This window comes from Bufo bufo, chromosome 4 (genome assembly GCF_905171765.1).
Source record: "Bufo bufo chromosome 4, aBufBuf1.1, whole genome shotgun sequence".
In the NCBI taxonomy this organism is placed as follows: Eukaryota; Metazoa; Chordata; class Amphibia; order Anura; family Bufonidae; genus Bufo; species Bufo bufo.
Genome location: NC_053392.1, coordinates 473,054,071 through 473,076,595, shown reverse-complemented (window position 1 = coordinate 473,076,595; position 22,525 = coordinate 473,054,071). Strand labels below are relative to the sequence as shown.

The window sequence follows — 22,525 nt, the reverse complement described above, 5'->3', positions numbered from 1 at the left end:
ACAAAAAGAACAATCTCACAGTCATGTAGAACACTGGAGGAGGACACATTTTGGTAGCCAAATAGGTTGTAACAGAAACCAATTACCATACATATGAGACACAATGCAGAACAAAGCATAAGGGTTTGTTTCCATTTGAGAACACAAAAACCAAAACCCAATAACAACGGAACACAGGGTATGGTTACACACATGTAGAAATACCCTAAAATGAAGTGAAGGCACATGAGCATCACTGGGATTACTTGATAGAAAGAATCATCTTGAGAAACCTGAAGTATTGGCAACTTGCCAAATGGAACAATGGCCGAGTACTTGCTCAGCAGTTTGTGAGACTGTCCACACAAAAATGTACAATAGACCAAGAAACTAACAATATTGATGTTGCACTTCCTATTAGATCGACTACTGCAGTGGTAATATTTCATGAATCAATAGTCCTCTACAGCCAACCGATTTATTATAACCACTGAAACTGTAAGTGGATGGCAGCAATGTGATCTTACAAGCTATGAAGTCATTTCTGGGTTTTCTTCATTAAGCTCTCAAAGGAATTTGTCTAATTTTTTCTTTATTTTGTTTTATGATATTGATCATAGCAAACTAATATTTACTTTCTATGCATTTATTTACTAGAATTCCCACATAGGGATGTTGGCATCTAATTTCAGATGCTGAAGAATGTGATGTGTTATAGACATTTCTGAGACTCAACATTTTGGGGGGAGGGGGTAACTTAACTATCCAGAAATACATCTATATTAGACGTATTTCTGGCGCAGATTGCAGCGTAAAGGTTAGTTGCGACGCAATCTGCGACTTTTCTACACTTATGCAAGGTCTAAAAAAGTGGGCTGGCATGGGCGGAGAAGGGGATGGGCAAGCAGGCCCGTTACATTCATCGTTTTCTACGCTTGTTTTAGGCCTAGAAAATGGTCTAAATGTAGAACAGCAAGAAAGCCGTCTTACATTTAGACCGGCGCTGGATGTGCCGAAGTCCAGCGCCTCTTAATAAATTTGGCAGATCCACCGCCAGCTATAGGGGTTATTAAGACCGGCGTCTAAAATGCTGGTCTTAATAAGAGACCCCCTTAGGGCTGTTTCACAGGAGCGGAAGCCGTGCGTGTCATCCGCAGCCTGAAAGACAGCCAAGCTCCGCTCTGGATAGCAGAGACACGGAGCAGTAACATGATTGATAATGCTCTGTGCCTCTCTGTGATCTTTTTACTACAAAATCAGAGTGAGATAAAGTTGTCACCGTGATTTTGTAGTAAAAAGATCACAGAGAGGCACAGAGCATTATCAATCATGTTACTGCTCCGTGTCTCTGCTGTCCGGAGCGGAGCTTGGCTGTCTTTCAGGCTGCGGATGACACACACGGCCTCCGCTCGTGTGAAACAGCCCTTAGTGTTTACTTTTCAGGTTTCATTCACTGGATAGTAATGGAATATGTGCAATATATAATCTTACGTATAAGTATGTCCTACTTACGGGATTCAACGTCTTGCATTTTGGTTTGGTGTGTAGATGTATGTAAATGCTAGAAGCAGTGTCCGAAGTGATTAGTTTGGTGAGAGACTACCAGTATGCACTTCATTTATCTAAAGAAGTATCCCTACTACTAACCCATACACATAAATGTACAGTAAGTCAAACTCAGCCACTTATCTTATGTGTATGGGAAAGTCCTGACTCTCCCCTTACAGTCAGGTGACAGAAGGATCCAAATGTTACATTTCAAAATACCCAATTCTTTGTTCTCCCAGGAGATAAGCCATCGCCAGGGGTATTTGGCAGTGCATTTTTCCCCTCTCCCCCTTCACAACACATGTACACAAAGTTGTGTTAAGCATTTATGTGTATGGGCCAGTGAGGAGGAAAAACTGATGGCCGAAGAAGCACTGAGCCAACAGAGAGTGTATGGGCAGCTTTAGGTTCAGTTTGCACCCTATGTGGCAAATGTAACGAGCCGCATGAGCCGGCATCAAAAAGTCACTGTCTTTTGTATAAGCCCATTTCTGTTCAAAAATGTTCAACTTTATCATAGCACTTGTTGAAAACATGGTCATGGCATACAAATGTATCACAAATGTACGCCAATACATAGCTGTTTCTGGAGCGCATACAGCTCAAAGATGCTCCAAATTTACTCAGAAGCCTGCACCTCTTAATAAATATGGCACATTTTATAGCAGCGCACTTCTCATTAAAGGGGTTGTCCGGGTTCAGAGTTGAACCCGGACATACATACATTTTCACCCCGGCAGCCCCCCTGACAGGAGCATTGGAGCAGTTCATACTCCAATGCTCTCCTTTGCCCTGCGCTAAATCGTGCAGGGCAAAGGCATTTTTTAGAGATCCAGTGACGTCCCGGGGCTCTCCATGGGGCTGCCAGGAAGCCCGGTTATGTCACTGGCACTGATGGGCGGGAATTAGTGCTGCCCTAGCCAGTAAAACGGCTAGGGCAGCGCTTAAGCCCGCCCATCAGAGCTGGTGACGTCACCGAACACACTGCCGGGCAGAAGTTTCCGCCCGGCAGTGTGTTATTGAAAACAAAAGAGCCTGTGCCCTGCGCTATCTAGCACAGGGCAAGGGAGCACATCGGAGCATGAGATGCTCCGATGTTAGCCTCAGGGATGCTGCCGGGGTGAAAATAAGGGTATGTCCGGGTTCAGATCTGAACCCGGACAACCCCGTTAAGACTGGCTCAGGAAATGCTGGTCTTAATAAACTCCTTCCCCCATAACTTTTCCAATGATCCTATTGACCACACATAGTGATAATCAATGTGTTTTAAGTCTAGTAATATTTTCATTCAACCACAGTCGCTATATATGCCTTGTGTAGATCATTTGTCAGCATAGGGATAATTGACAAAGGAATGTCATAAATGATAATCCTAACAAAAATGGCTGTAAATGGATAAAGAAATTGATGGAAATACTAATTTAGAAACCTATACTCACAATACAAAAATTGAAATACGTCATATCTTTACAGAATAGCCAACCTCAAGATGATACAGACAACTACAGTCAGTGAGATATCTTTCCATTGTCAGGCTCCCATCTACACTGCTAGTGTTGTCTAAAGGTGGTGTCACATATAGCTTTTTGTGGTCGTTTCCTATTTGCCTAGTTTCCTATTGTCAATCAAAGTGCAGAGGGCGCAGCAGTTGCAGAGAGAGCAGAGCCTCTAAGTGTAATGGCAACGCCCCCATTGCTCCTAGAGGCTCATTTGCTTGTATTAAAACATCATTATTCTCAGCAATGCGGGCTCATATGAACATGGGACCAACACAAATGCCTTCAGCTGCCAAACACACAGCGCAGCCATTTTCATAGGTACAAATCTGCTGACAGGTGCCCTTTAAGTTGCGTCACTGCAGCTCAGAGCTATTTGCATTACTGACTAATATAGATAATAGAAAACTATATATTTTTTCTTAATTGTTTATGATTTGCATCAGGGTTCTAGCCCAAGAAATAATTTAAACCTATTATCAGAATTAACTGAGACCCCGCGTGGTGTAAAGTATACTAAATGAGTGAAAAGATTAGGATTCTAGAAGCGCATTTACAACCTGCAACAGACACAATTGACTGGAGGCACACAATGTTTTTAAAAACAACTTTTTAATACAAAGCACAACTTGTTTTAAAGGCAGATTCCCTTGGGTGCGTTATGAAGATTCCCTTATTGCTCTGCGTTCTGCATTGTGTCTCACACAAATTTCTTATAACCGGTGTAGATTGAAAAAGAGGAAGTGATTAAAAGTTGGAAAAAAAAATCCTAGAAAATCAACAAACAAGGAAAATGAGAGTTGAGACAGAGTTGTCACAGTTGTAGCCATGTGCGGCAAATCACCTGAAACGCAGACTGAGCATCTGTTATTTTCTTCTGGAGGCAAGATCGGTCAAAATGGTGTAAAGATTTACTGATTGTCAACGCTTTGTGGACCGCTTGACCATTCTTCTCAATTACGACCAAGGCCTTTTTACAGCTCTCTTGGTACATCAATAGTTCCTATGACACGAAAACAAAATATGAGGTTGTTCTCCTGTTACAAAATGAAACTTCAAGCATTTAAAGGGCTTCTGTCACCCCACTAAACTCTTTTTTTTTTTTTGTGTGTGTACTTATAATCCCTATCCTGCGATATATCTATACATTATGTTATTAATCATTTTCGTTCAGTAGATATGTAAAAAAACTTACTTTTATAATATGCTAATTACCTGTCTACCAGCAAGTAGGGCGCAAAAAACCGCCCCCTCCTCTTGTTGATTGACAGGGCCAGCCGCGATCTCCTCCTACGACTGGCCCTGTCAGCATTTAAAAAATCGCGCGCCTGTCTTCTCTTTCGGTGATGTCATCGGCGCAGGCGCACTGAGGGAGTGCTGAGGAGGCGAGCCTCCTTATCTCAGAGCGCCTGCCCTGAATCAACACAGTCGCGCGATTTTTGAAATGCTGACAGGGCCAGTCGGAGGAGGAGATTGCGGCTGGCCCTGTCAATCAACAGGAGGAGGGGGCGGTTTTTTGCGGCTGCTACCAGCAAGTAGACGCCCTACTTGCTGGTAGACAGGTAATTAGCATATTATAAAAGTACATTTTTTGACATATCTACTGAACGAAAATTATTAATAACATAATGTATAGATATATCGCAGGATAGGGATTATAAGTACACAAAAAAAAAAAAAAAATGAGTTTAGTGGGGTGACAGAAGCCCTTTAAGGCTGGTCACACATTTCAGGCTGAGGCTACTTTCACACTAGCGTTTTTACTGGATCGGGCAGGATTACTGATAATACAACCGTCTGCATCCGTTATGAACGGATCCGGTTGTATTATCTTTAACATATCTTCAACATTGCCAAGACGGATCCGTCATTAACTCCATTGAAAGTCAATGGAGGACGTATCCAACCCCATTGACTTGCATTGGGGTCATGATAGATCCATCTTGATCAGTTTTCATTTTCCTAGGACGGAAAGCAAAATACAACATGTTGCGGTTTGCTCTCCGGTCTGGGAACGCAACTAAGCGGAATGGAATGCATTTTGGAGCATTCTGTTCTGTTCAGTTTTGTCCCCATTAACAATGAATGGGGACAAAACTGAAGCATTTTTTTCCGGTATTGAGCCCCTATGACGGAACTCAATACCGGAAAACTTAAACGCTAGTGTGAAAGCAGCCTAAGTCCACATCTGCATGGAAGGCTCTATTAGGAGTGTCCTTCACAGATTTCATCAAAGAAGCAAAAAACTAATCTAGACCATGATGGAAACTCGACTCTTACAATCAATGGGGTTCATCGGGTACCATTGTGTCTCATGTGACACATCTGCCACTGACATTGTTTTAATTTTTCAGTTATAGCAGAATAGAAAAAATGGAAATACAAGCACAAATGTGAAGCTAGCCTCCTTCCACAGGCATGCTCTGCATGGGTTCTCAAGGGGAAGGGGGAGTAACATATTGCCAGACAGCTCTGGACATGTTAAACTGCCAGAACCTTCTCTCCCCAAACATCTACCACCAGGGAAGAGTTGGGAGGCCTACATACACATTAACCTCCAGTGCAAAAGTAAGACCATTGTACTAGCTGCATACATCCAATAGATCATTCGTAAACTGTTCGGTACCTGATCCCTGGTACATACCCGCTGTTTTTGTTTCAAGACAGAAGTGGACTGTAAATCCAAGTCCGACAGTGAGATAATTTCACTCAGTTTCTCAAGACACTCATAAAAGTTGGTCATCTGATTCTCAAAGTCTCCAAGTGGTGCAAGAAGCTGTTGAGATTCATAAAGCAGTGGGGGGTACCTCTCTCTTATCTAAGAACATAAAAGCACATATAAATTAGCCATTTAAATGAAAACCACACACCGTGTGAATAAATACTGATCACTTCATACAGTAATGCAACTTTTCTATTACAATTCAATTCTTTTCTACTTTAAAGAGGAACTTACACCACTCCTGACATGCTATTAGCCTTCAGTAAGGGCGTTCTGCCAGAATGCTATATCCGGAAGTGACTTGGCCGTACCGGAAGTGACGAGGCCGCATCGGAATCAGCTGGAGGAGGGTGTGTGCTGCGCTGCGCAAGCACACATCCACTAAAAAGTAAAAATTATAGCACCGCAGTGGGAGAAGCGCGCCCACTTAATGCGCATGCACGAAACAGGCCGGGACACACTGCGCGCATTCTGCTAAGCTATAGTATTCTGGCAGGCAAAATTTCTGAAGGGCTGTTTTCTGTATTCTGAAGAATACTATACCTTAGCAGAATACCTTAGCAGATAGCTATACCATAGCAGAATGCGGGCAGTGTGTCCCGGACGGTTTCGCGCATGCGCAATAAGTGGGCGCGCTTCTCCCGCTGCGGTGCTATAATTTTTACTTACCAGGGGATGTGCGTTTGCGCAGAGCCGCACACACCCTCCTCCAGCTGATTCCGATGCGGCCGCGTCACTTCCGGTGCGGCCACGTCACTTCTGGGTATAGCATTTTGCCAAGGTATAGCATTCTGGCAGAACAAGGAGGTAACCAGTTGGGGGGTGTACCTGCACAGACTGACTCTATCCAATCAATCCTGTCATTTTCAGACTGTGCAGGTAAACCCCCCCAACTTGTTACCTCCCCTCTGTACCCTTACTGAAGGCTAAGAGCAATTCATTCATAACTTCTAGTAGAAATAATAAAGGAATGGCACAACATGGAGCCATAGGACTAGATGCTCCAGAATTGTTAGGAGAGGTGAAAGGTCCTCTTTAAAGACATCTCCTTCCTGTACAGAGAATGGGAATATACTTGACTACAAGAGGCTGGAATCTTATCCTGATCCAGTCCTACTCACACATTTGCATTCTGATAACAGTCCACATAAGAAGAGAACTGTGCTGCTATGTTTAAAGGGGTTGTGCTAGGATTAAAAGTTATTCCCTCTCTAAGGATAGCCTAACACCCAGCTATTTCCAGCGGTCCCAAAGAGAATGAAAGGAGTGGTAGTACAAATGCTCAACCTCCCATTCTCGGAACAGGTGCCTGCTCCAGTGGTGAGACTCACAATGATCAGTTACATATCCCTTTTCTGTGGATAGTGTATAACTTGTAATCATAACATAACCCATTTAACTCACAGATAGTTGCCTATACTGATACATAGTAACACATAGTAGTTTATAAGGCAAAAAAAAAAAGACATTTGTCCATCCAGTTCGGCCTGTCATCCTGCAAGTTGATCCAGAGGAAGGCAAAAAAAAAACTGTGAGGTAGAAGCCAATTTTCCCCACTTTAGGGGAATAAAAAATTCCTTCCCGACTCCAATCAGGCAATCAGAATAACTCCCTGGATCAACGATCCCTCTCTAGTAGCTCTATCCTGTAATATTATTACACTCCAGAAATACGTCCAGATTTTCATCCACTTATTGTAAATGGGAAGGCTACAACGCATGAAACAAAAAATATAACAAAAAGCTGCACAATGTTTTTGACTGAACAGCCATTTAGAGAGAAATGGAACATGAAATGTCATCTATGTTATTAGGAGGAGATTAATCAAAACTGGTGCAATGATAACTGGCCGATAGCAACCAATCAGATTGCATCTTTTTAGGGCTTCTTTGAAACACGAAATGATCAATCTGATTGGTTGCTATGGACAACTAAGCCAGTTGTCCTTAGTTTTGATAAAACTCCGCCTTTGACTTGTGATTCATGTTAATATTGGCTACTGACTTTGTTGAGCTGGTCCTTTATCCTGGACACCGCTGCCAACATCTCAGAGGATTCAGACTGAGGAGACTCCTTAGTGAGAAGCTGCGCCATTCTTGTCACAGACTTATACTGAGCTTCAATGACAGGCATTTTCTGTTTGATATCCTGTAAAAGAAATTTTTTTGTACAACAGGTATGTCATTATTTTAAAATCTATAGGTTTTTGTGAAAATATTGTGAAGCATATGTCCATACAACTGGATGATGGGAAATGCAGAAGCCAAATCATGGTTTCCATATGCGCCTTCCATACTCGCTCTTCAGCACTCAACATATTTCAAGATTTATAGCATGGCAATATCAGCTTTAAAAAACGAAATAAAACTTGATTTTGTGACAGTGTCATGGGATGTCTGACCTATTTGTCTCTATAGGCAGCCACCCACTGGTTTTATTGACCGGTTGGTCAAGGGTTCTACTAGAATTATGCTGAATTTGATTCATGAGATATTCCTTAACCAAATTCAAGATGAGGAAAAGGTAGACATAGCTTGATGTATAAGTTTGAATGGTTGTCAGTAATTTCCAATCGTTCTTCTACTGAGGAATCTCTACAATCCATCCAATCCCTATTATAAAAGTGGCAGTGATTGCTGTTGCTGTCTTCCAGGGAATCTCTACCAAATAAGATCTCAGGCACATCAGGGCTCTAGGGTTCCTGAATGGCAAACAGTGGCTTTTGTATCTTTAATCTAATGGCCAATATGACATAAAACAGGGAAACTGAAATTTTACTTGTCCTGAGGACATTTTGTCTATTACCTATGAATAAGTTTCACCCATAGACACCTGAATATCTGCTTAATGCTCATCAAAACGCACTGGATATACACAAATCTACAAAAAAATATTTTTACAATATACAAAATACGTGCCTCTAAATCTTGGACGAACATCTTAACATTCAGAAAGGACACTTCCAAAGGGATGGAGATCCTCTCGTTGCCTCCTTCTGCGAATGCTGCAAGTGCTATCAAGCCATCTGCATATTCCTTCCTTGCACGCTCAAATTCATCTGCTCGAGCATACTGCATAATATCAGAACAGAAGAATCAAATGTTTACTGACTGTCGCCAGCAGTATCATTGGCACAACTATTCCATCTACAGCATGTTCTAATGAAAAGACTCATGTTTAACTCCCTTAAAACGTTAAAGGGGTTGGCCACTTTCTGGTTCCTGTTGACCAATGTGTTTGTAAGATGCCTATAGGGCATGTCGTAATATAGGTTTTGTTGATATTCTCCACCATTTTCTTTATTTCATAAGCTATTCCCCCTTTGTTTCCCAAGTCTTTTGTGCTATCCACACAGAGGTCCTGTCCATAAAATGGCTGCTGATGAAGGGTCATGTCACCAGGCTAATCATCTCCATGTGATGTCTGCTCCATTTAAATACGTCTGAAACTTCACTGTTGGGAGTTCAGTGCAGGTGCAGTGTATATTAAGGAAGGAGTGATGTGTCCGGCCACATGATCCTCCATCAGCAGCCATCTTATGGATAGGACCTCGATGCCAACAGCACAGAAGAGCTGCCCAACAGGGGTAAGTGGCTTCTGAAATATTGCAAAAGGCACAAAATATCAACAAAGGCTATATTAGTAAGAGCCAGATAGTCATCTTACCTACAGACTGGTCAACAGTGGTCAGAAAGTGGCCGACCTCTTTAATAGTGGGTAAAATTGATTAAAACAAGAAAGTACCCTCTGACAGATAAAGATGCAACATTATGAAACAGATATTGTTTTATTCTGCACAAGTCTCAATATGGACATGTACTGATCAGTTCTTCTAATGATCATTTCCAACTTGATGAGTCACATCGGCTGGTGGCTGAAAGGGTTATCCAACCCCATCAAAATTGCAAAAGGAGTAATACTGACTTTACCAGTTGGCTGCCACTCCTGTGCCAACGTTTCCCTTGTCCCTCACTAGTCTCTGTTCATCATGTAGACCTGACTACAGCCACTGGCACAGCAGTGACCTCCCCACAGTTAGGGCATGTTCACGATGTGGGAATTTCACATGGAATCTGCTTGTACGCCATCACCCATCGCTTACACTCGGAATCTGTCACAGAGTTTGTATGGCACAGATTTTGCTGCATGCAGATTTGAAATGTGCGTCAAGGAAAAACTTCTTGACACATAATCTCTGTCACTTCTTAACATGGAATCTGCGCAAATTCTGTGCGGAAGCCGCAGCGGGAAGTCACAAACTGATTAATCCCATTCAATGAGGCTAATCTTTGTAAGGATCCGCTGCAAGAAAAACTGCAAATGGACAGCGGAAATCTGAGGGCCTGCCTGTCATAAATAGAGATGAGCAAATTGATTCTAAACGAATAGTAAGTAATTCAATACGGGCGAATTTCTCAAAATTGTGTCAGTTATTCTTCAGATGAGAAGACAGGAAAGACGGTGAGGTAGAATTACATCACCACAGGAGGTGTGTGTCCATACACACACATTGGCGGTGATTTGCCACCAAAACGGTGCAGTTTGTTTTTAAGGAGGCTGTTTTCTACCGCCAGCAGCCATGCGTTTACCCATAGCCATATATCACTGTCACCTGAATAATACTAATGCTGGTGTGGTCTTACAGAGCTTGAAATGAGTTGTATACAACCCCAGAATGTCACCCACAACTTTTCAGGCCAGTCTGAGCACTTTTGATTTAGGTCACATTTTTTCAGCCCAATAAAATCTGATTCAAATTTCAAAACATTCACTCAATATTCACAAATCTATAAAATGTGCTATTTTACTCACCAGCAGGAAAGAATTACAGCCTATTTTGAGCTGATCTTTTTCTACTGCACCTGCATTATTTTGGACCCACATTGCTATAGAAAAATTATCATTTCACAAAAACCTTTTCCTGACCTTATTATATCACACTATGTAATAAATGCGGCTTTCGCTGGAGCAGGTGTAAACAAAGTAAAAAACATACATGTTTCACTTCCACAAAAAGCTCTCTCCATCGACCATTCAGTAGCAGGAGCTGCTGTTTGATGTCTTTAGACACAGTGTCATCACAAGTCTCAATCAGGAAATTCCCAGAGTCGTTCATTGTAGTGTGCTGCTGGATCATGTGCGGCAAGTGACGAAAGAACTCCTATATGGGAAACAAAGCCATAAAATAGTCAAAGATACTGCATAAAGCACAGAAATGACAAACAATCTACTTCTACCGCTCGGTTACATCCATATTCCCTAATTTAGAGCAGACAACCCTTTTAGGCAACCCATTCAACTACTAGAATGTGTAATACCTACATTGGAGCACCAAGACAATAGGGAAGTGTCATGGCAGAACTTAGGTATGATCCCTAAACATCAGATCTAACCTATTGTCTGTGATGCTCTAAATCTTGAGATTTCCTCTAGAGGTATAGGGAAATTCTGGACAGAGAAGACATGACTCTTGATAGTATGTGAGTCCTCTTCTGACCAAGTGCCATTAGTTTATTTTATGGTAAAAAGCTTTGGGACCTTCCCCTTACAAACTACAATTACAATCCATTCAATAACACTGTACCGTGTGTGTGTAACAAAGTCCTTCTCTGAAAGAATGAATGAAGGGCCTGTGTGGTGAAGACATCTATAAGGGGTGTTCAATAAATTATCTTCTGTCAGTGTTAGAGAGCTGAGCTTGTCTGTGCAGGTAAAAACATGTCTGGACATACAACACACACAGTAGCTGTTCAGTATGATGAAAGCACTGGAAGTGACAGGATGGCAAGTGCAGTACAGTACGGGTCTACAAAGAAAGTGAGGGATTTGGAGCTTTGTTCCGTGACTAAATTCCTTACAAAGGAAGAAAAGAAGCCTAAAGAAATCCATGAAAGGATGATTTCTGTATATGGTGATGATTCTGCTTCCTACTACCAAGTAGTTTTGGGCCAAGAAGTTTAAGGCTACTTTCACACTAGCGTTCGGAGCGGATCCGTCTGATGTTTCATCAGACGGATCCGCTCCGATAATGCAGACGTTTGCATCTGTTCAGAACGGATCCGTCTGCATTATTACTTAGAAAATTTTCTAAGTCTGAAAGTAGCCTGAGCGGATCCGTTCAGACTTTACATTGAAAGTCAATGGGGAACGGATCCGCTTGAAGATTGTGCCATATGGTGTCATCTTCAAGCGGATCCGTCCCCATTGACTTCCATTATAAGTCTGGACGGATCCGCTCGCCTCCGCACGGCCAGGCGGACACCCGAACGCTGCAAGCAGCGTTCAGGTGTCCGCTCACTGAGCGGAGCGGAGCGGAGGCTGAGCGCTGGCAGGCGGATGCATTCTCAGTGGATCCGCCTCCACTGAGAATGCATTAGGGCCAGACGGATGCGTTCGGGGCCGCTCGTGAGCCCCTTCAAACGGAGCGCAAGAGCGGACACCCGAACGCTAGTGTGAAAGTAGCCTAAATAGGGTAGGGAATTAATTGAAGATGACCCCTGTTCTGGGCAACCTGTCGAAGCATCTTCAGAGGAAATGTGCCGTAAAGTGGAGGCCACGATTTTGGAAGGTCATCTGGTAAGTCAGCTCATGAATAGCTCATGAATTAGGCATTTCAGTTGGCACAGTTTCCAGTATCAATCATGATGTTTTGATGATGTCAAAGGTCAGTTCCCAGTGGGTGCCACGAATGTTTCTATTCTCAAACAGGTGATAAAATGACAAATTTTGTGTGATTCGATTTGGGACAGAGAGAGGGAAAGAAGAGAGATACACACTTTTCCAGGCAATCTAAGCATTTTCGATTTGGGTCAAATCGTGAGAAATTTGCTCATCTCTGCAGTCCCAACCCACACACTGATGGCTGAACTGGTCACCTTTATGCAAAAAGGGACAGGATATAGCTCTACTTGAACAATTCATACTGCATGGTGTTTACAAGTACATTAAAGGGGTTGTCTCATGAAGACAGCCACCTTTTAAATGGAGTCTATCATCACAATGGAATGTTGCGGCCAACCATACCTCTCCCTTGAAACAATTGCTGCAGAAGAACTTTAGTATTACATTGCAGGCATTCAAATGATTGACACGACATGTGATGCATGGAAGGGCTGATTCTGCGACATAGGAGGAAGTCACGGATACTGAGCAGCTCTCCTACCTAGCTCACAGAAAGTGATCCAATACTTAATAATTAAGTATCCATTCTCATACGCTGTATGCATACATTTTATGCCGACTGACTAAGGGTACTTTCACACTAGTGTTAGTTGTGATCCGGCAGGCAGTTCCGTCGTCGGAGCTGCCTGCCGGATCCGCCGATCAGTGTGACAACTGACAGCATTTGTAGACTTACAAATGCATTGCAAGAACGGATCCGTCTCTCTGCTTGTCATGCGGATGGACAGATCCGTCTTGCAGTCTTTTTCACAGTTTTCCCGGTCTGCACATGCTGCGGTAATATGTCCGGCCAAAACGCCTGACAGTGACTGAACGGAAGGCATACTGATGCAAACTGAACGGATTTCTATCCATTCAGAATGCATTGGGATATGCCTGATCAGTTCTTTTCCGGCATAGAGCCCTTTTGACGGAACGCTATGCCGGAAAAGAATAACGCAAGTGTGAAAGTACCTTAAATCATACTGTCACGAGGCAGATTATTTGTTTCTGCCAAAAGACAATGCTAAGCATTCTCCATATAAATGACAAAGCGATGCATTGCCTTGTAATGTTACAGCAAAGAAAGTCTAAGAAAGAAACAAAACAATTATATACATTATTCTGTGTTTCCATGACAACTAACACATAATAATAGGCTATGTAGTTTGACTTAGGATATGTACGTACGGCAAAAATACAGGTCAGAAAAAATCCTGACTGATCCTTGGATCTCTCATGTGGTTTTGCAGTTTGCATACCATGGATCCGCTGGGGCTAAACTGTGTGCGGACACCCACCATGGTTTATGTGTGGAAACAGCACCAAGAAGGGGCATGTCCCTTCTTGAGGGGAATTTGATATTATCTGCAGCCATATGAACATAGTGCCATAGAATATGATATGAAACCTACATGGACGTTAAATCATGTGAATATACCCTGTAACGTTACATCCAAATAACGTAATCACCGCACACTCTCAACCAGGCAAACATAAAATCATGAATCAATCACAGCACGGGATAGAAAGTAGCTGGCACCTCCCAATGGCAGCCATACTGGCTCCTCTGTCACTCCATCTCCATTCTCTCTGACTGCTCAGGGAGGTAGAAATAACGTACTGTCTTTACTATGCGGGTTGTGGTGAACATGGCAAGTGTGTCTGCGTGTTCATTTACAAACTAAAACCACTTTTTATGGAAAAATCTTTTTTATTTTTTAATAAACTTTTCTAAGCTTTAGTTAATGATTTTTTTTTATCCCACTCGGGGACACCACTTTTATAATGCACTGGTATAGCAATGCATTATTGCCTAACACTATAACAATGGCAGGCAGCTTATTCGGCCCTGCCTGTGGCATACAGTCATGGCATTTGTTAGGTCCCCAGCTGCCATGGCAACACATTGTCACCCCCACAACTGCATTTGCGGGGGACGACAGTGACGGGGGGGGGGGGGCCTCCATAATGGCCTATATGCTGTGGTTGCTATTGACCTCGTCAATAGCAACCACACCTATGAAACTGCCTGACCTGTTGCAATAAAATCAAATGAGCCCCAATGGGGGCATTGCCCTCTGCACTATGATTGTGATCACTGCCTGTCCCTGTCAATCAAAGAGGGTGTGGCAGTTGCAGAGAGAGCAGAGCCTCTAGGTGTAACAGCAATTGCGCGAGACCGCCGGACGGGCGGGGGAGTCCGCAGGGACCCGGGCCGGCCGACCGCCTGAATCCCGCCGGGTTGAATCCTCCGGGCGGACCGCACGGACCCCACCCGTTTACCTCTTATCAGTTTCACGCCCTCTTGAACTCTCTCTTCAAAGTTCTTTTCAACTTTCCCTTACGGTACTTGTCCGCTATCGGTCTTGCGCATTGCTCCTAGAGGCTAATTTGCATATATTAAATCATTTTTCTCAGCAATGCGGACACATATGAACATGGGACCAACACAGATGCCTTCAGCTGCCAACAGAAACAGGTCAGCCAGTTTCATAGGAACAATTCTGCTGACAGATTTGTATGTGTATGGTGGGCTAACACTGATAAGAGCGGAAACGCGGAGGCGACCAGGCTTTTAAATTGTGTTTTTGTGTATCCGTTGTGGAATCATTTGATTATTAGAGTGCTAGAAATACCTTTCTGTTCTTAGAGAAGCCAATTGTACAGTATATATACATGAAAAGGAAAACGAAAAATAGAAAGTGACTCTCTGAAAAAGAACAAATCACCATACAACACCGAAATTTGGTCCTGCAAAGAGTATCACTTTATGAATACATGACCAAGATGAAGCTGGTTACACAAATACCATTAGAATCAATCAAATCCATAAGAAAATTGACAAATCTTGTAAACCACGGAAAAGGAACACATTGTTGGGTGCTGCGGATTGGTCTTTGGTGATCTTATGAGTTTTACTTGAAACATAGAATAAACTCCTGCAGAGAACTGTAAACCCGCTCCCATCCACATACCTTTTTGGCATGTTCGGGCTGATCCAGCATCTTTTCCGCGTCTTCCAGCCAGGCTTGTAAACTGCCGACTGTATTGCTGTATTTCTCCCAGTTGTTAATGACTTCTTCAAGCATGCTCCTGACGCTTCTCACCTCCACTGACAGATTCCTCCACTGGATAGTAGTCTCGTTCAAAAATTTAGTCACAACCTCAGCCTCTTCAGCTAAATAACAAACATGAAAACATACACATATTTTATTTTTATTTTTTTACATTTTTGAGTTTTTTGTAATCAAATTTCACATTCAAGCCTTTGGTTTTCCCCCTTCCAACATGTCATATATTTGGAGACCCTACATTTTACTGTATATAGAGGATACTAGCTACTACACTGCATGGAGAATGATATATAAAGAAAGTCGGTCATGGCAGTTGAGACATGATCAATGCATAAATTTTTGGACAAAATAAAATTATTTTACCTTACAAGCTTGAGATGAAAGATAATTAGGCCCCTTTCACACGGGCGAGTTTTCCACCCGGGTGCAATGTGTGAGGTGAACGCATTGCACCCGCACCGAATCCAGACCCATTAATTTCTATGGGGCTGTGCACATGAGCGGTGATTTTCATGCATGACTTGTGCATTGCGTGAAAATCGCAGCATGCTCTATTTTGTGCGTTTTTCACGCAACGCAGGCCCCATAGAAGTGAATGGGGCTGCGTGAAAATCGCAAGCATCCGCAAGCAAGTGCGGATGCGGTGCGATTTTTACGCACGGTTGCTAGGAGACGATCGGGATGGGGACACGATCATTATTATTTTCCCTTATACCATGGTTATAAGGGAAAATAATAGCATTCTTAATACAGAATGCATAGTACAATAGGGCTGGAGGGGTTAAAAAATTTTTTAAAATAATTTAACTCACCTTAATCCACTTGTTCGCGCAGCCCGGCTTCTCTTCTACCTTCATCTTTGAGGAAAAGGACCTGTGGTGACGTCACTGCTCTCATCACATGGTCCATCACCATGGTGCTGGATCATGTGATGGACCATGTGATGAGCACAGTGACGTCACCACAGGTCCTTTTCCTCACAGATGAAGGTAGAAGAGAAGCCAGGCTGCGCGAACAAGTGGATTAAGGTGAGTTAAATTATTTATTTATTTATTTTAACCCCTCCAGCCCTATTGTACTATGCATTCTGTATTAAGAATCCTATTATTTTCCCTTATAACCATGTTATAAGGGAAAATAATACAATCTACACAACACCTAACTCAAACCCGAACTTCTGTGAAGTTCCAAACATGCCGATTTTTCTCACGCGCGTGCAAAACACATTAAAATGTTTTGCACTCGTGCGGAAAAATCGCACATTTTCCCCCAACCCACCCGCATCTAATCCGGGCCAAAAACATGACACCCGTGTGAAAGAGGCCTCAGAAAACAAGTATGGTCATTAAAGAATGAAATGTTCCTCAGGTTCTTACCTGATCCATCAGCTTTTACATACATCTCAGCAGCTTGCTTTAATGACTGACTGGTAAATTCATACTGGTCAAAGAATCTATTGCCATCAATAAATGTCTGTAAGACAAAATATAAGCAAAATATTAAAGTGAATCTGTCACTAGTAACCTTCCTATCCAACCATTTACATAGGCACGTAGCTGTAGGTCACCTGATTCAAATGGCATATTTCTTCTGTTGATCTGATCCTCTGTTCCCGAGTTATGATACTTTTTTCTTAGTATGCAAATTAGGTCTTTGGTGCAATGAGGACGTCACCATTGCTCTTGTTGCAAACAAGCTCTGCTCCTTTCTGTGGCCAGCCTCTCAATGGCTGCTTTGATTAGCAAAGCAGCAAGGGAGAGGCTGGCTACAGAAAGGACTGGAGCTTGGGTGAAACAAGAGCAATGGTGACGTCCTCATTGCACCAAAGACCTAATTTGCATATTAAGCAAAAGTATCATAACTCAAGAATGAAGCATCAACGAAAAAAAAGCAAAAAAAATCTAAAGTAAAACAGCGTTTTAATCAGGAGAACTACAGCTATGCGTCTATGTAAATGGTTTGATAACGAGGCCGCTGGTGGCTATACAAGAATATAAATATATTAATAATATATAATAAAAAAAAATTAAAAAATAAAATAAAATGTAAGCTTAAAGAGAAAGTTCAGCTTTGGAGAACCTACACTTTACAGTATGTACAGTATATAGGAAATGCCTTTATCAATGTATTGCAGCAATGTAGAATGCAGCTGAATTTGAGCCATTCATTTACAATATCTCCATCTGTTACTTGTGTTTTTTGATAGAAAATAAAAGCATATAAATGCAGGAGCAATTTAACAATACTTCTATCAGCAGAGACATGGGCTAGATTGTGGTGCAGCTGCCACATTCACATGCATTTTGTGATCACCCTGAAAATAGAATTTTTTTTTGCAGTGTAAGGGGCGAGAGAGAAACGGGAAGTCCAAGAAAATGTGTAAATGAGGATATGACTAAATAAGAAAGGACCAAAATAATCACAGACTAGTTGTGTGCTGCTGTAGGTGCTCATGATGGACTTAGGCCTCAGGCTAGTTGTATCCTGATGGAGGTGCTCATGATGGACTTAGGCCTCAGGCTAGTTGTATCCTGATGGAGGTGCTCATGATGGACTTAGGCCTCAGGCTAGTTGTATCCTGCTGGAGGTGCTCATGATGGACACAGGCTTCAGGCTAGTTGTATCCTGCTGGAGGTGCTCATGATGGACTTAGGCCTCAGGCTAGTTGTATCCTGCTGGAGGTGCTCATGATGGACATAGGCTTCAGGCTAGTTGTATCCTTCTGGAGGTGCTCATGATGGACATAGGCTTCAGGCTAGTTGTATCCTGCTGGAGGTGCTCATGATGGACTTAGGCCTCAGGCTAGTTGTATGCTGCTGTAGGTGCTCATGATGGACACTGGCTTCAGGCTAGTTGTATCCTGCTGGAGGTGCTCATGATGGACTTAGGCCTCAGGCTAGTTGTATCCTGCTGGAGGTGCTCATGATGGACTTAGACCTCAGTATAAGGCCTCTTGCACACGAACGTTGTGCATCCATTGCAATTTGCGGTCCCCAATGCACGGGCAACGTCCGTGCGGCGGCCAGGACGGTTCGAGACCCATTCAACTTGAACTTGAACAAGTTCTATTTTTTTGCAGAGGCACGGACAGAAACACTGCTTCCATGGGGTTCCGATCCCTGCTTCAGTTCCGTATCTCCGTGACTGCAGACCCATTCAAGTGATGCAGAGTGGACACAGGGCAGTGCCCGTGTATTGCGGACCCGCCGTATGCGGGTCGCCATACGGCCACGGGCACACAATGTTCGTGTGCAAGAGGCCTAAGTTTTGTTTTATGGCTACGTGCTACGTCCTTCAACATAAGAGAGGAGCACATCACATGCCCCTCCCCTATTTTCTTCTAGCTTTTTAATTATTTTTATTTTCTATGCAGACATGAACAGCCTCCTCCATTTGCATTCAGAGAATTTTGTGCATCAGTCTCTGGATTTTGTTAATGGCTCACCCAGAATACCCGTCTCTGTACTCACTCTTGAATATTACCTGGCAACTCAACTAATATAGTAGTTATTCTTAAAAATGGAATTCCCTAATACAAGTAGTGCACAGTGATAGTACTACCAATGTGACATCAATGTAATACTCTAATATATCCAGACTGTGGAACTGTCTGCATGTGATAGCATGGAACGGCAGACGTCACATATACTCTACCATATTTATACCATGTGAGTGGGTACAAGGGCAGTATGAGTCCAAGTAAAAAAAAAAAACACATTTACTGGGGAACAAACAGAACATTAACATGGTGACCTCCTTTTCATTTTTTTGGGCTGCAGACCCACCAATTCCCAGGTCCTCTTCTGGGCCATCAAAGATGGCCACATCGCTTCTCAAACTGCCTGATGCCCACTGTGCATTTGATAGCCCAAGCCCATGGATTGGCCAGCACTGCTCACATGAAAAGCCCTGACCAATCCAAAAGCAAGACTGGACAAGGAGGAAGTGTCTTGGGCTACCAAATGCACAGTGGGCATCAGGTGGTCTGAGAAGGGATGCGGCCTTCCTGGATGGCAGAAGAGGAATCTGGGAATCGTTGGATCTGCAGCCAAAAGTAAATTGAAAAGGAGTTCACCATGTCGAGGTCCTGTTCCCCAGTTAATGTGATTTATTTATTTTTTTAAATCGTTGGCTGCAGTAACTTGGACTCATACCGTCCTTGTACCGACTTACATGATATACATATGGTGGAGTACGGTATATGTGACATCTGCCCCTCCATGCTATCACATGCACACAATACCATAGTATGACTATATTAGAGTATTAAACTTGCAAAACTCACAAAACGAAGCTGCAATTCTCGTTTAGAGGTTTATACATTTTTTCTCCAGATTTTATTTTAGCGCTTATTGTTTATTGCAATGATTTGAATTTTCAGTACTGAAAGACTAAAAAACAACTATAATGGCAGTCAGAAGATACCCTTTCATAGGCACTGCAGATGACAGGAAAAGTGCTCTCTAAAATACAAAGATGAGTAGTCATGGGTTCTGCAGCAGGTGTTGCCATGGTGATGTGTTACACAGTGTATAGATTTCTATGATTTGCATATAATCACTATAAGCACTGTCCGTTCACACTGCAGAATTCATACCTGGCTATTTGACAATAGGTTTATTAGCCTTAATAAATGCTGTAGGCTGGCGTTTCCAGGAAAGATATAGAAAGCGTCCTACTTTCCACTGACACAGTATGATAATGAAACTGACAGGTATGAAAAACACTGCAGTGGCAGAACATGGATATTAGCCTGTATCATAGAAAAGGTTTTGGGATGACCCTTCGCACTGGCACTACCTAATAGACAGTCTCAGAAACAAATGTATTTTGTGAAACCTACAAGATATGGTAGAAGTCCTGAAGAGGGAGATGAAGGTCCTAAGCACCGTGCAGTCCTGAACAACGTATCAAATGCTATTATACACATATAAATCTGTGCGGAATCAGCACCTAAATACGTGTTCAATCCACCTCGGATGCAAATGAATGGGGTCCCCACAACCCTAATCAATGGAAAAAAATCTAGAGACTTTTGTCCATACGACTATCCGTGAGAAGAAAGAGGAGGCTCATCATTCTCAAAGATTCTGCACCCAAGAGTCAAGGAATAGCCCCATGACAACTATCGGCCTCAGATTTCTGCCATAGATCACCTAGTAAAAATCAAATCATTCTCGGTGTGCAAACTCTGTCTTACTTTCCTCCTCTTCCTCACCCCCGCATGTTCTCCTTCATTCTTTTGAGAACATAATCCTTGGATCCTATTTATTTTGAAGCTATTGCAAATACATCACTTGTTCCGGATGCACATTATAGTGTCACTTAAGTGCACTTACAATAACCGCACACTGATCTTCTTTCTCCCAGCAGTAATATGTAGGCTTTGTCCGCCATCACGCTGTGCAGAAACTCAACTCTTACACATGTTATTTCTTCTAGCTGGCAAATGGGACAGGTTTTACTTGACCAGTAGCAGAACTGCATCTGATCAAAATGTTATCAAAGAGCCCTGTGTTCTTTTTTCTATAAATGATGCCTAACAGCAATAGATCAATGCATAGCATGTGGATGTGTCATGCATGTCTTTTTCTCCACGGGTGTAACATGTTTGGGTGAATGTTGACCCTGACATTAGATTGCAAATGTTCAACCACACGAATGTATTTTCTTTTCGCGTCCGTTACGTTTTTTTAGGAACCTATACGGAACCATTCATTTCAATGGATCAGCAAAAAAAACGAAAGGCATTCCGTGTGCATTTCGCTTCCGTTTGTCCGTATTTCCATTCCGCCAAAAAATAGAACATGTCCTAATATTGTCCGCATTACCGACAAGGATAGTACTGTTCTATTAGGGGCCAGCTGTTCCGTTCCGCAAAATACAGAATGCACACGGACGTCATCCGTATATTTTGTGGATCGCAAAATACATACGGTCGTGTGCATGAGGCCTAAGAAGGTTGCAAATGTGGAATGGTCTATTTTTGAGAATAGATTTTTTGATAATATTAGATGTTACTTACAATATAGTTTTGTAGCAGCAACTCCACAGATTCTCTTCTGCCATATTTTATGATCCAGGACTTCAGCTTAGATTCTGCAAGCACTAGAAGTGCTAATAGTCGATACTTCAATTCCATGAATTCTAACTTCATCATATGGAGCTGAGAGGAGGAGGCTACGAAGCTGAATCTGCAGAAAAGAACAAGCATTTGTTTTACTATACACAATGTATAATTCTGTCAAATATTAATCCCTGCAACTCTCATTTCTAAGGGTATATTCACATCAGCGCTATTATTTCCATTGTTATCCTCGTTCTAGGAGCAGAACAACGAAAATAACAGATTCAGCACACAACAGATAGGAACAGAGCCAAACATCCCAACGACTATAATGGGATCCGTTCAGCTTCCATTCAGGAGAACTTTTTTTAGCAGAGAAAAAATTCTGCAGGACTTTTTTTCTCAGCTATTTTCTAAGAATTCTGTGATTGAGGGCCCTAAACAGAGCCTCCAACGTAGATGTGAACATGTACTAAGGACTTTGGAGCTAAATTGTAGGAAATATCTTCAACATTTTCATGTAAAACATGCAGAATGGCTCTGATTCCAGATATATATTTTTATTATTATTATTATATTTATTTTATTTTTATATATCTTTTTTTTTTGTAGATCAGCACTGCCCTATGAAGACAACCCCAGTCCATACGCCATATCAAGGGTGTATTCTGGGACTGTAAAACTGACGCCCTATCCATAACATATATCATGAATATCATGGCGGACACTGCCATCGATCAGCTGATTGAACTGGCTGCGTAGCTTCTAACAGGCACAGATCTGTACTTCAGCACTGCTCCCATTTAAGTGAAATAAAGCAGTGCTGCAGTACCATTCACTGCCACTAGACAGTGTACAGAGCTGTGCCGTTCCAGTGCCTGTTCCGGAAAGCAGCTACTCGCTCCATCAGCTGATCACTGGTGACCCCCACTGATCTGATATTAATGACATCCTAAGGTCATCAATATTACAGTCC

The 22,525-nt window shown here is 42.4% G+C and overlaps 1 protein-coding gene across 4 annotated transcripts in view; it reads right to left on the bottom strand.

Annotated features, from left to right (window-relative positions):
- SYNE1 (spectrin repeat containing nuclear envelope protein 1) overlaps positions 1–22,525 on the bottom strand; it is a 413,129-nt gene that overhangs the window by 289,649 nt on the left and 100,955 nt on the right. For all 4 annotated transcript variants that reach the window (XM_040429494.1, XM_040429495.1, XM_040429497.1 and 1 more), the window contains exons 13-20: positions 21,508–21,676; positions 16,859–16,955; positions 15,384–15,586; positions 10,742–10,906; positions 8,664–8,816; positions 7,750–7,893; positions 5,668–5,841; positions 3,868–4,026 (exon numbers count right to left, since the gene is read on the bottom strand). In XM_040429494.1, coding sequence (XP_040285428.1) covers positions 3,868–4,026; positions 5,668–5,841; positions 7,750–7,893; positions 8,664–8,816; positions 10,742–10,906; positions 15,384–15,586; positions 16,859–16,955; positions 21,508–21,676 — 1,264 coding nt within the window. The remainder of the gene's footprint in view (positions 1–3,867; positions 4,027–5,667; positions 5,842–7,749; positions 7,894–8,663; positions 8,817–10,741; positions 10,907–15,383; positions 15,587–16,858; positions 16,956–21,507; positions 21,677–22,525) is intronic.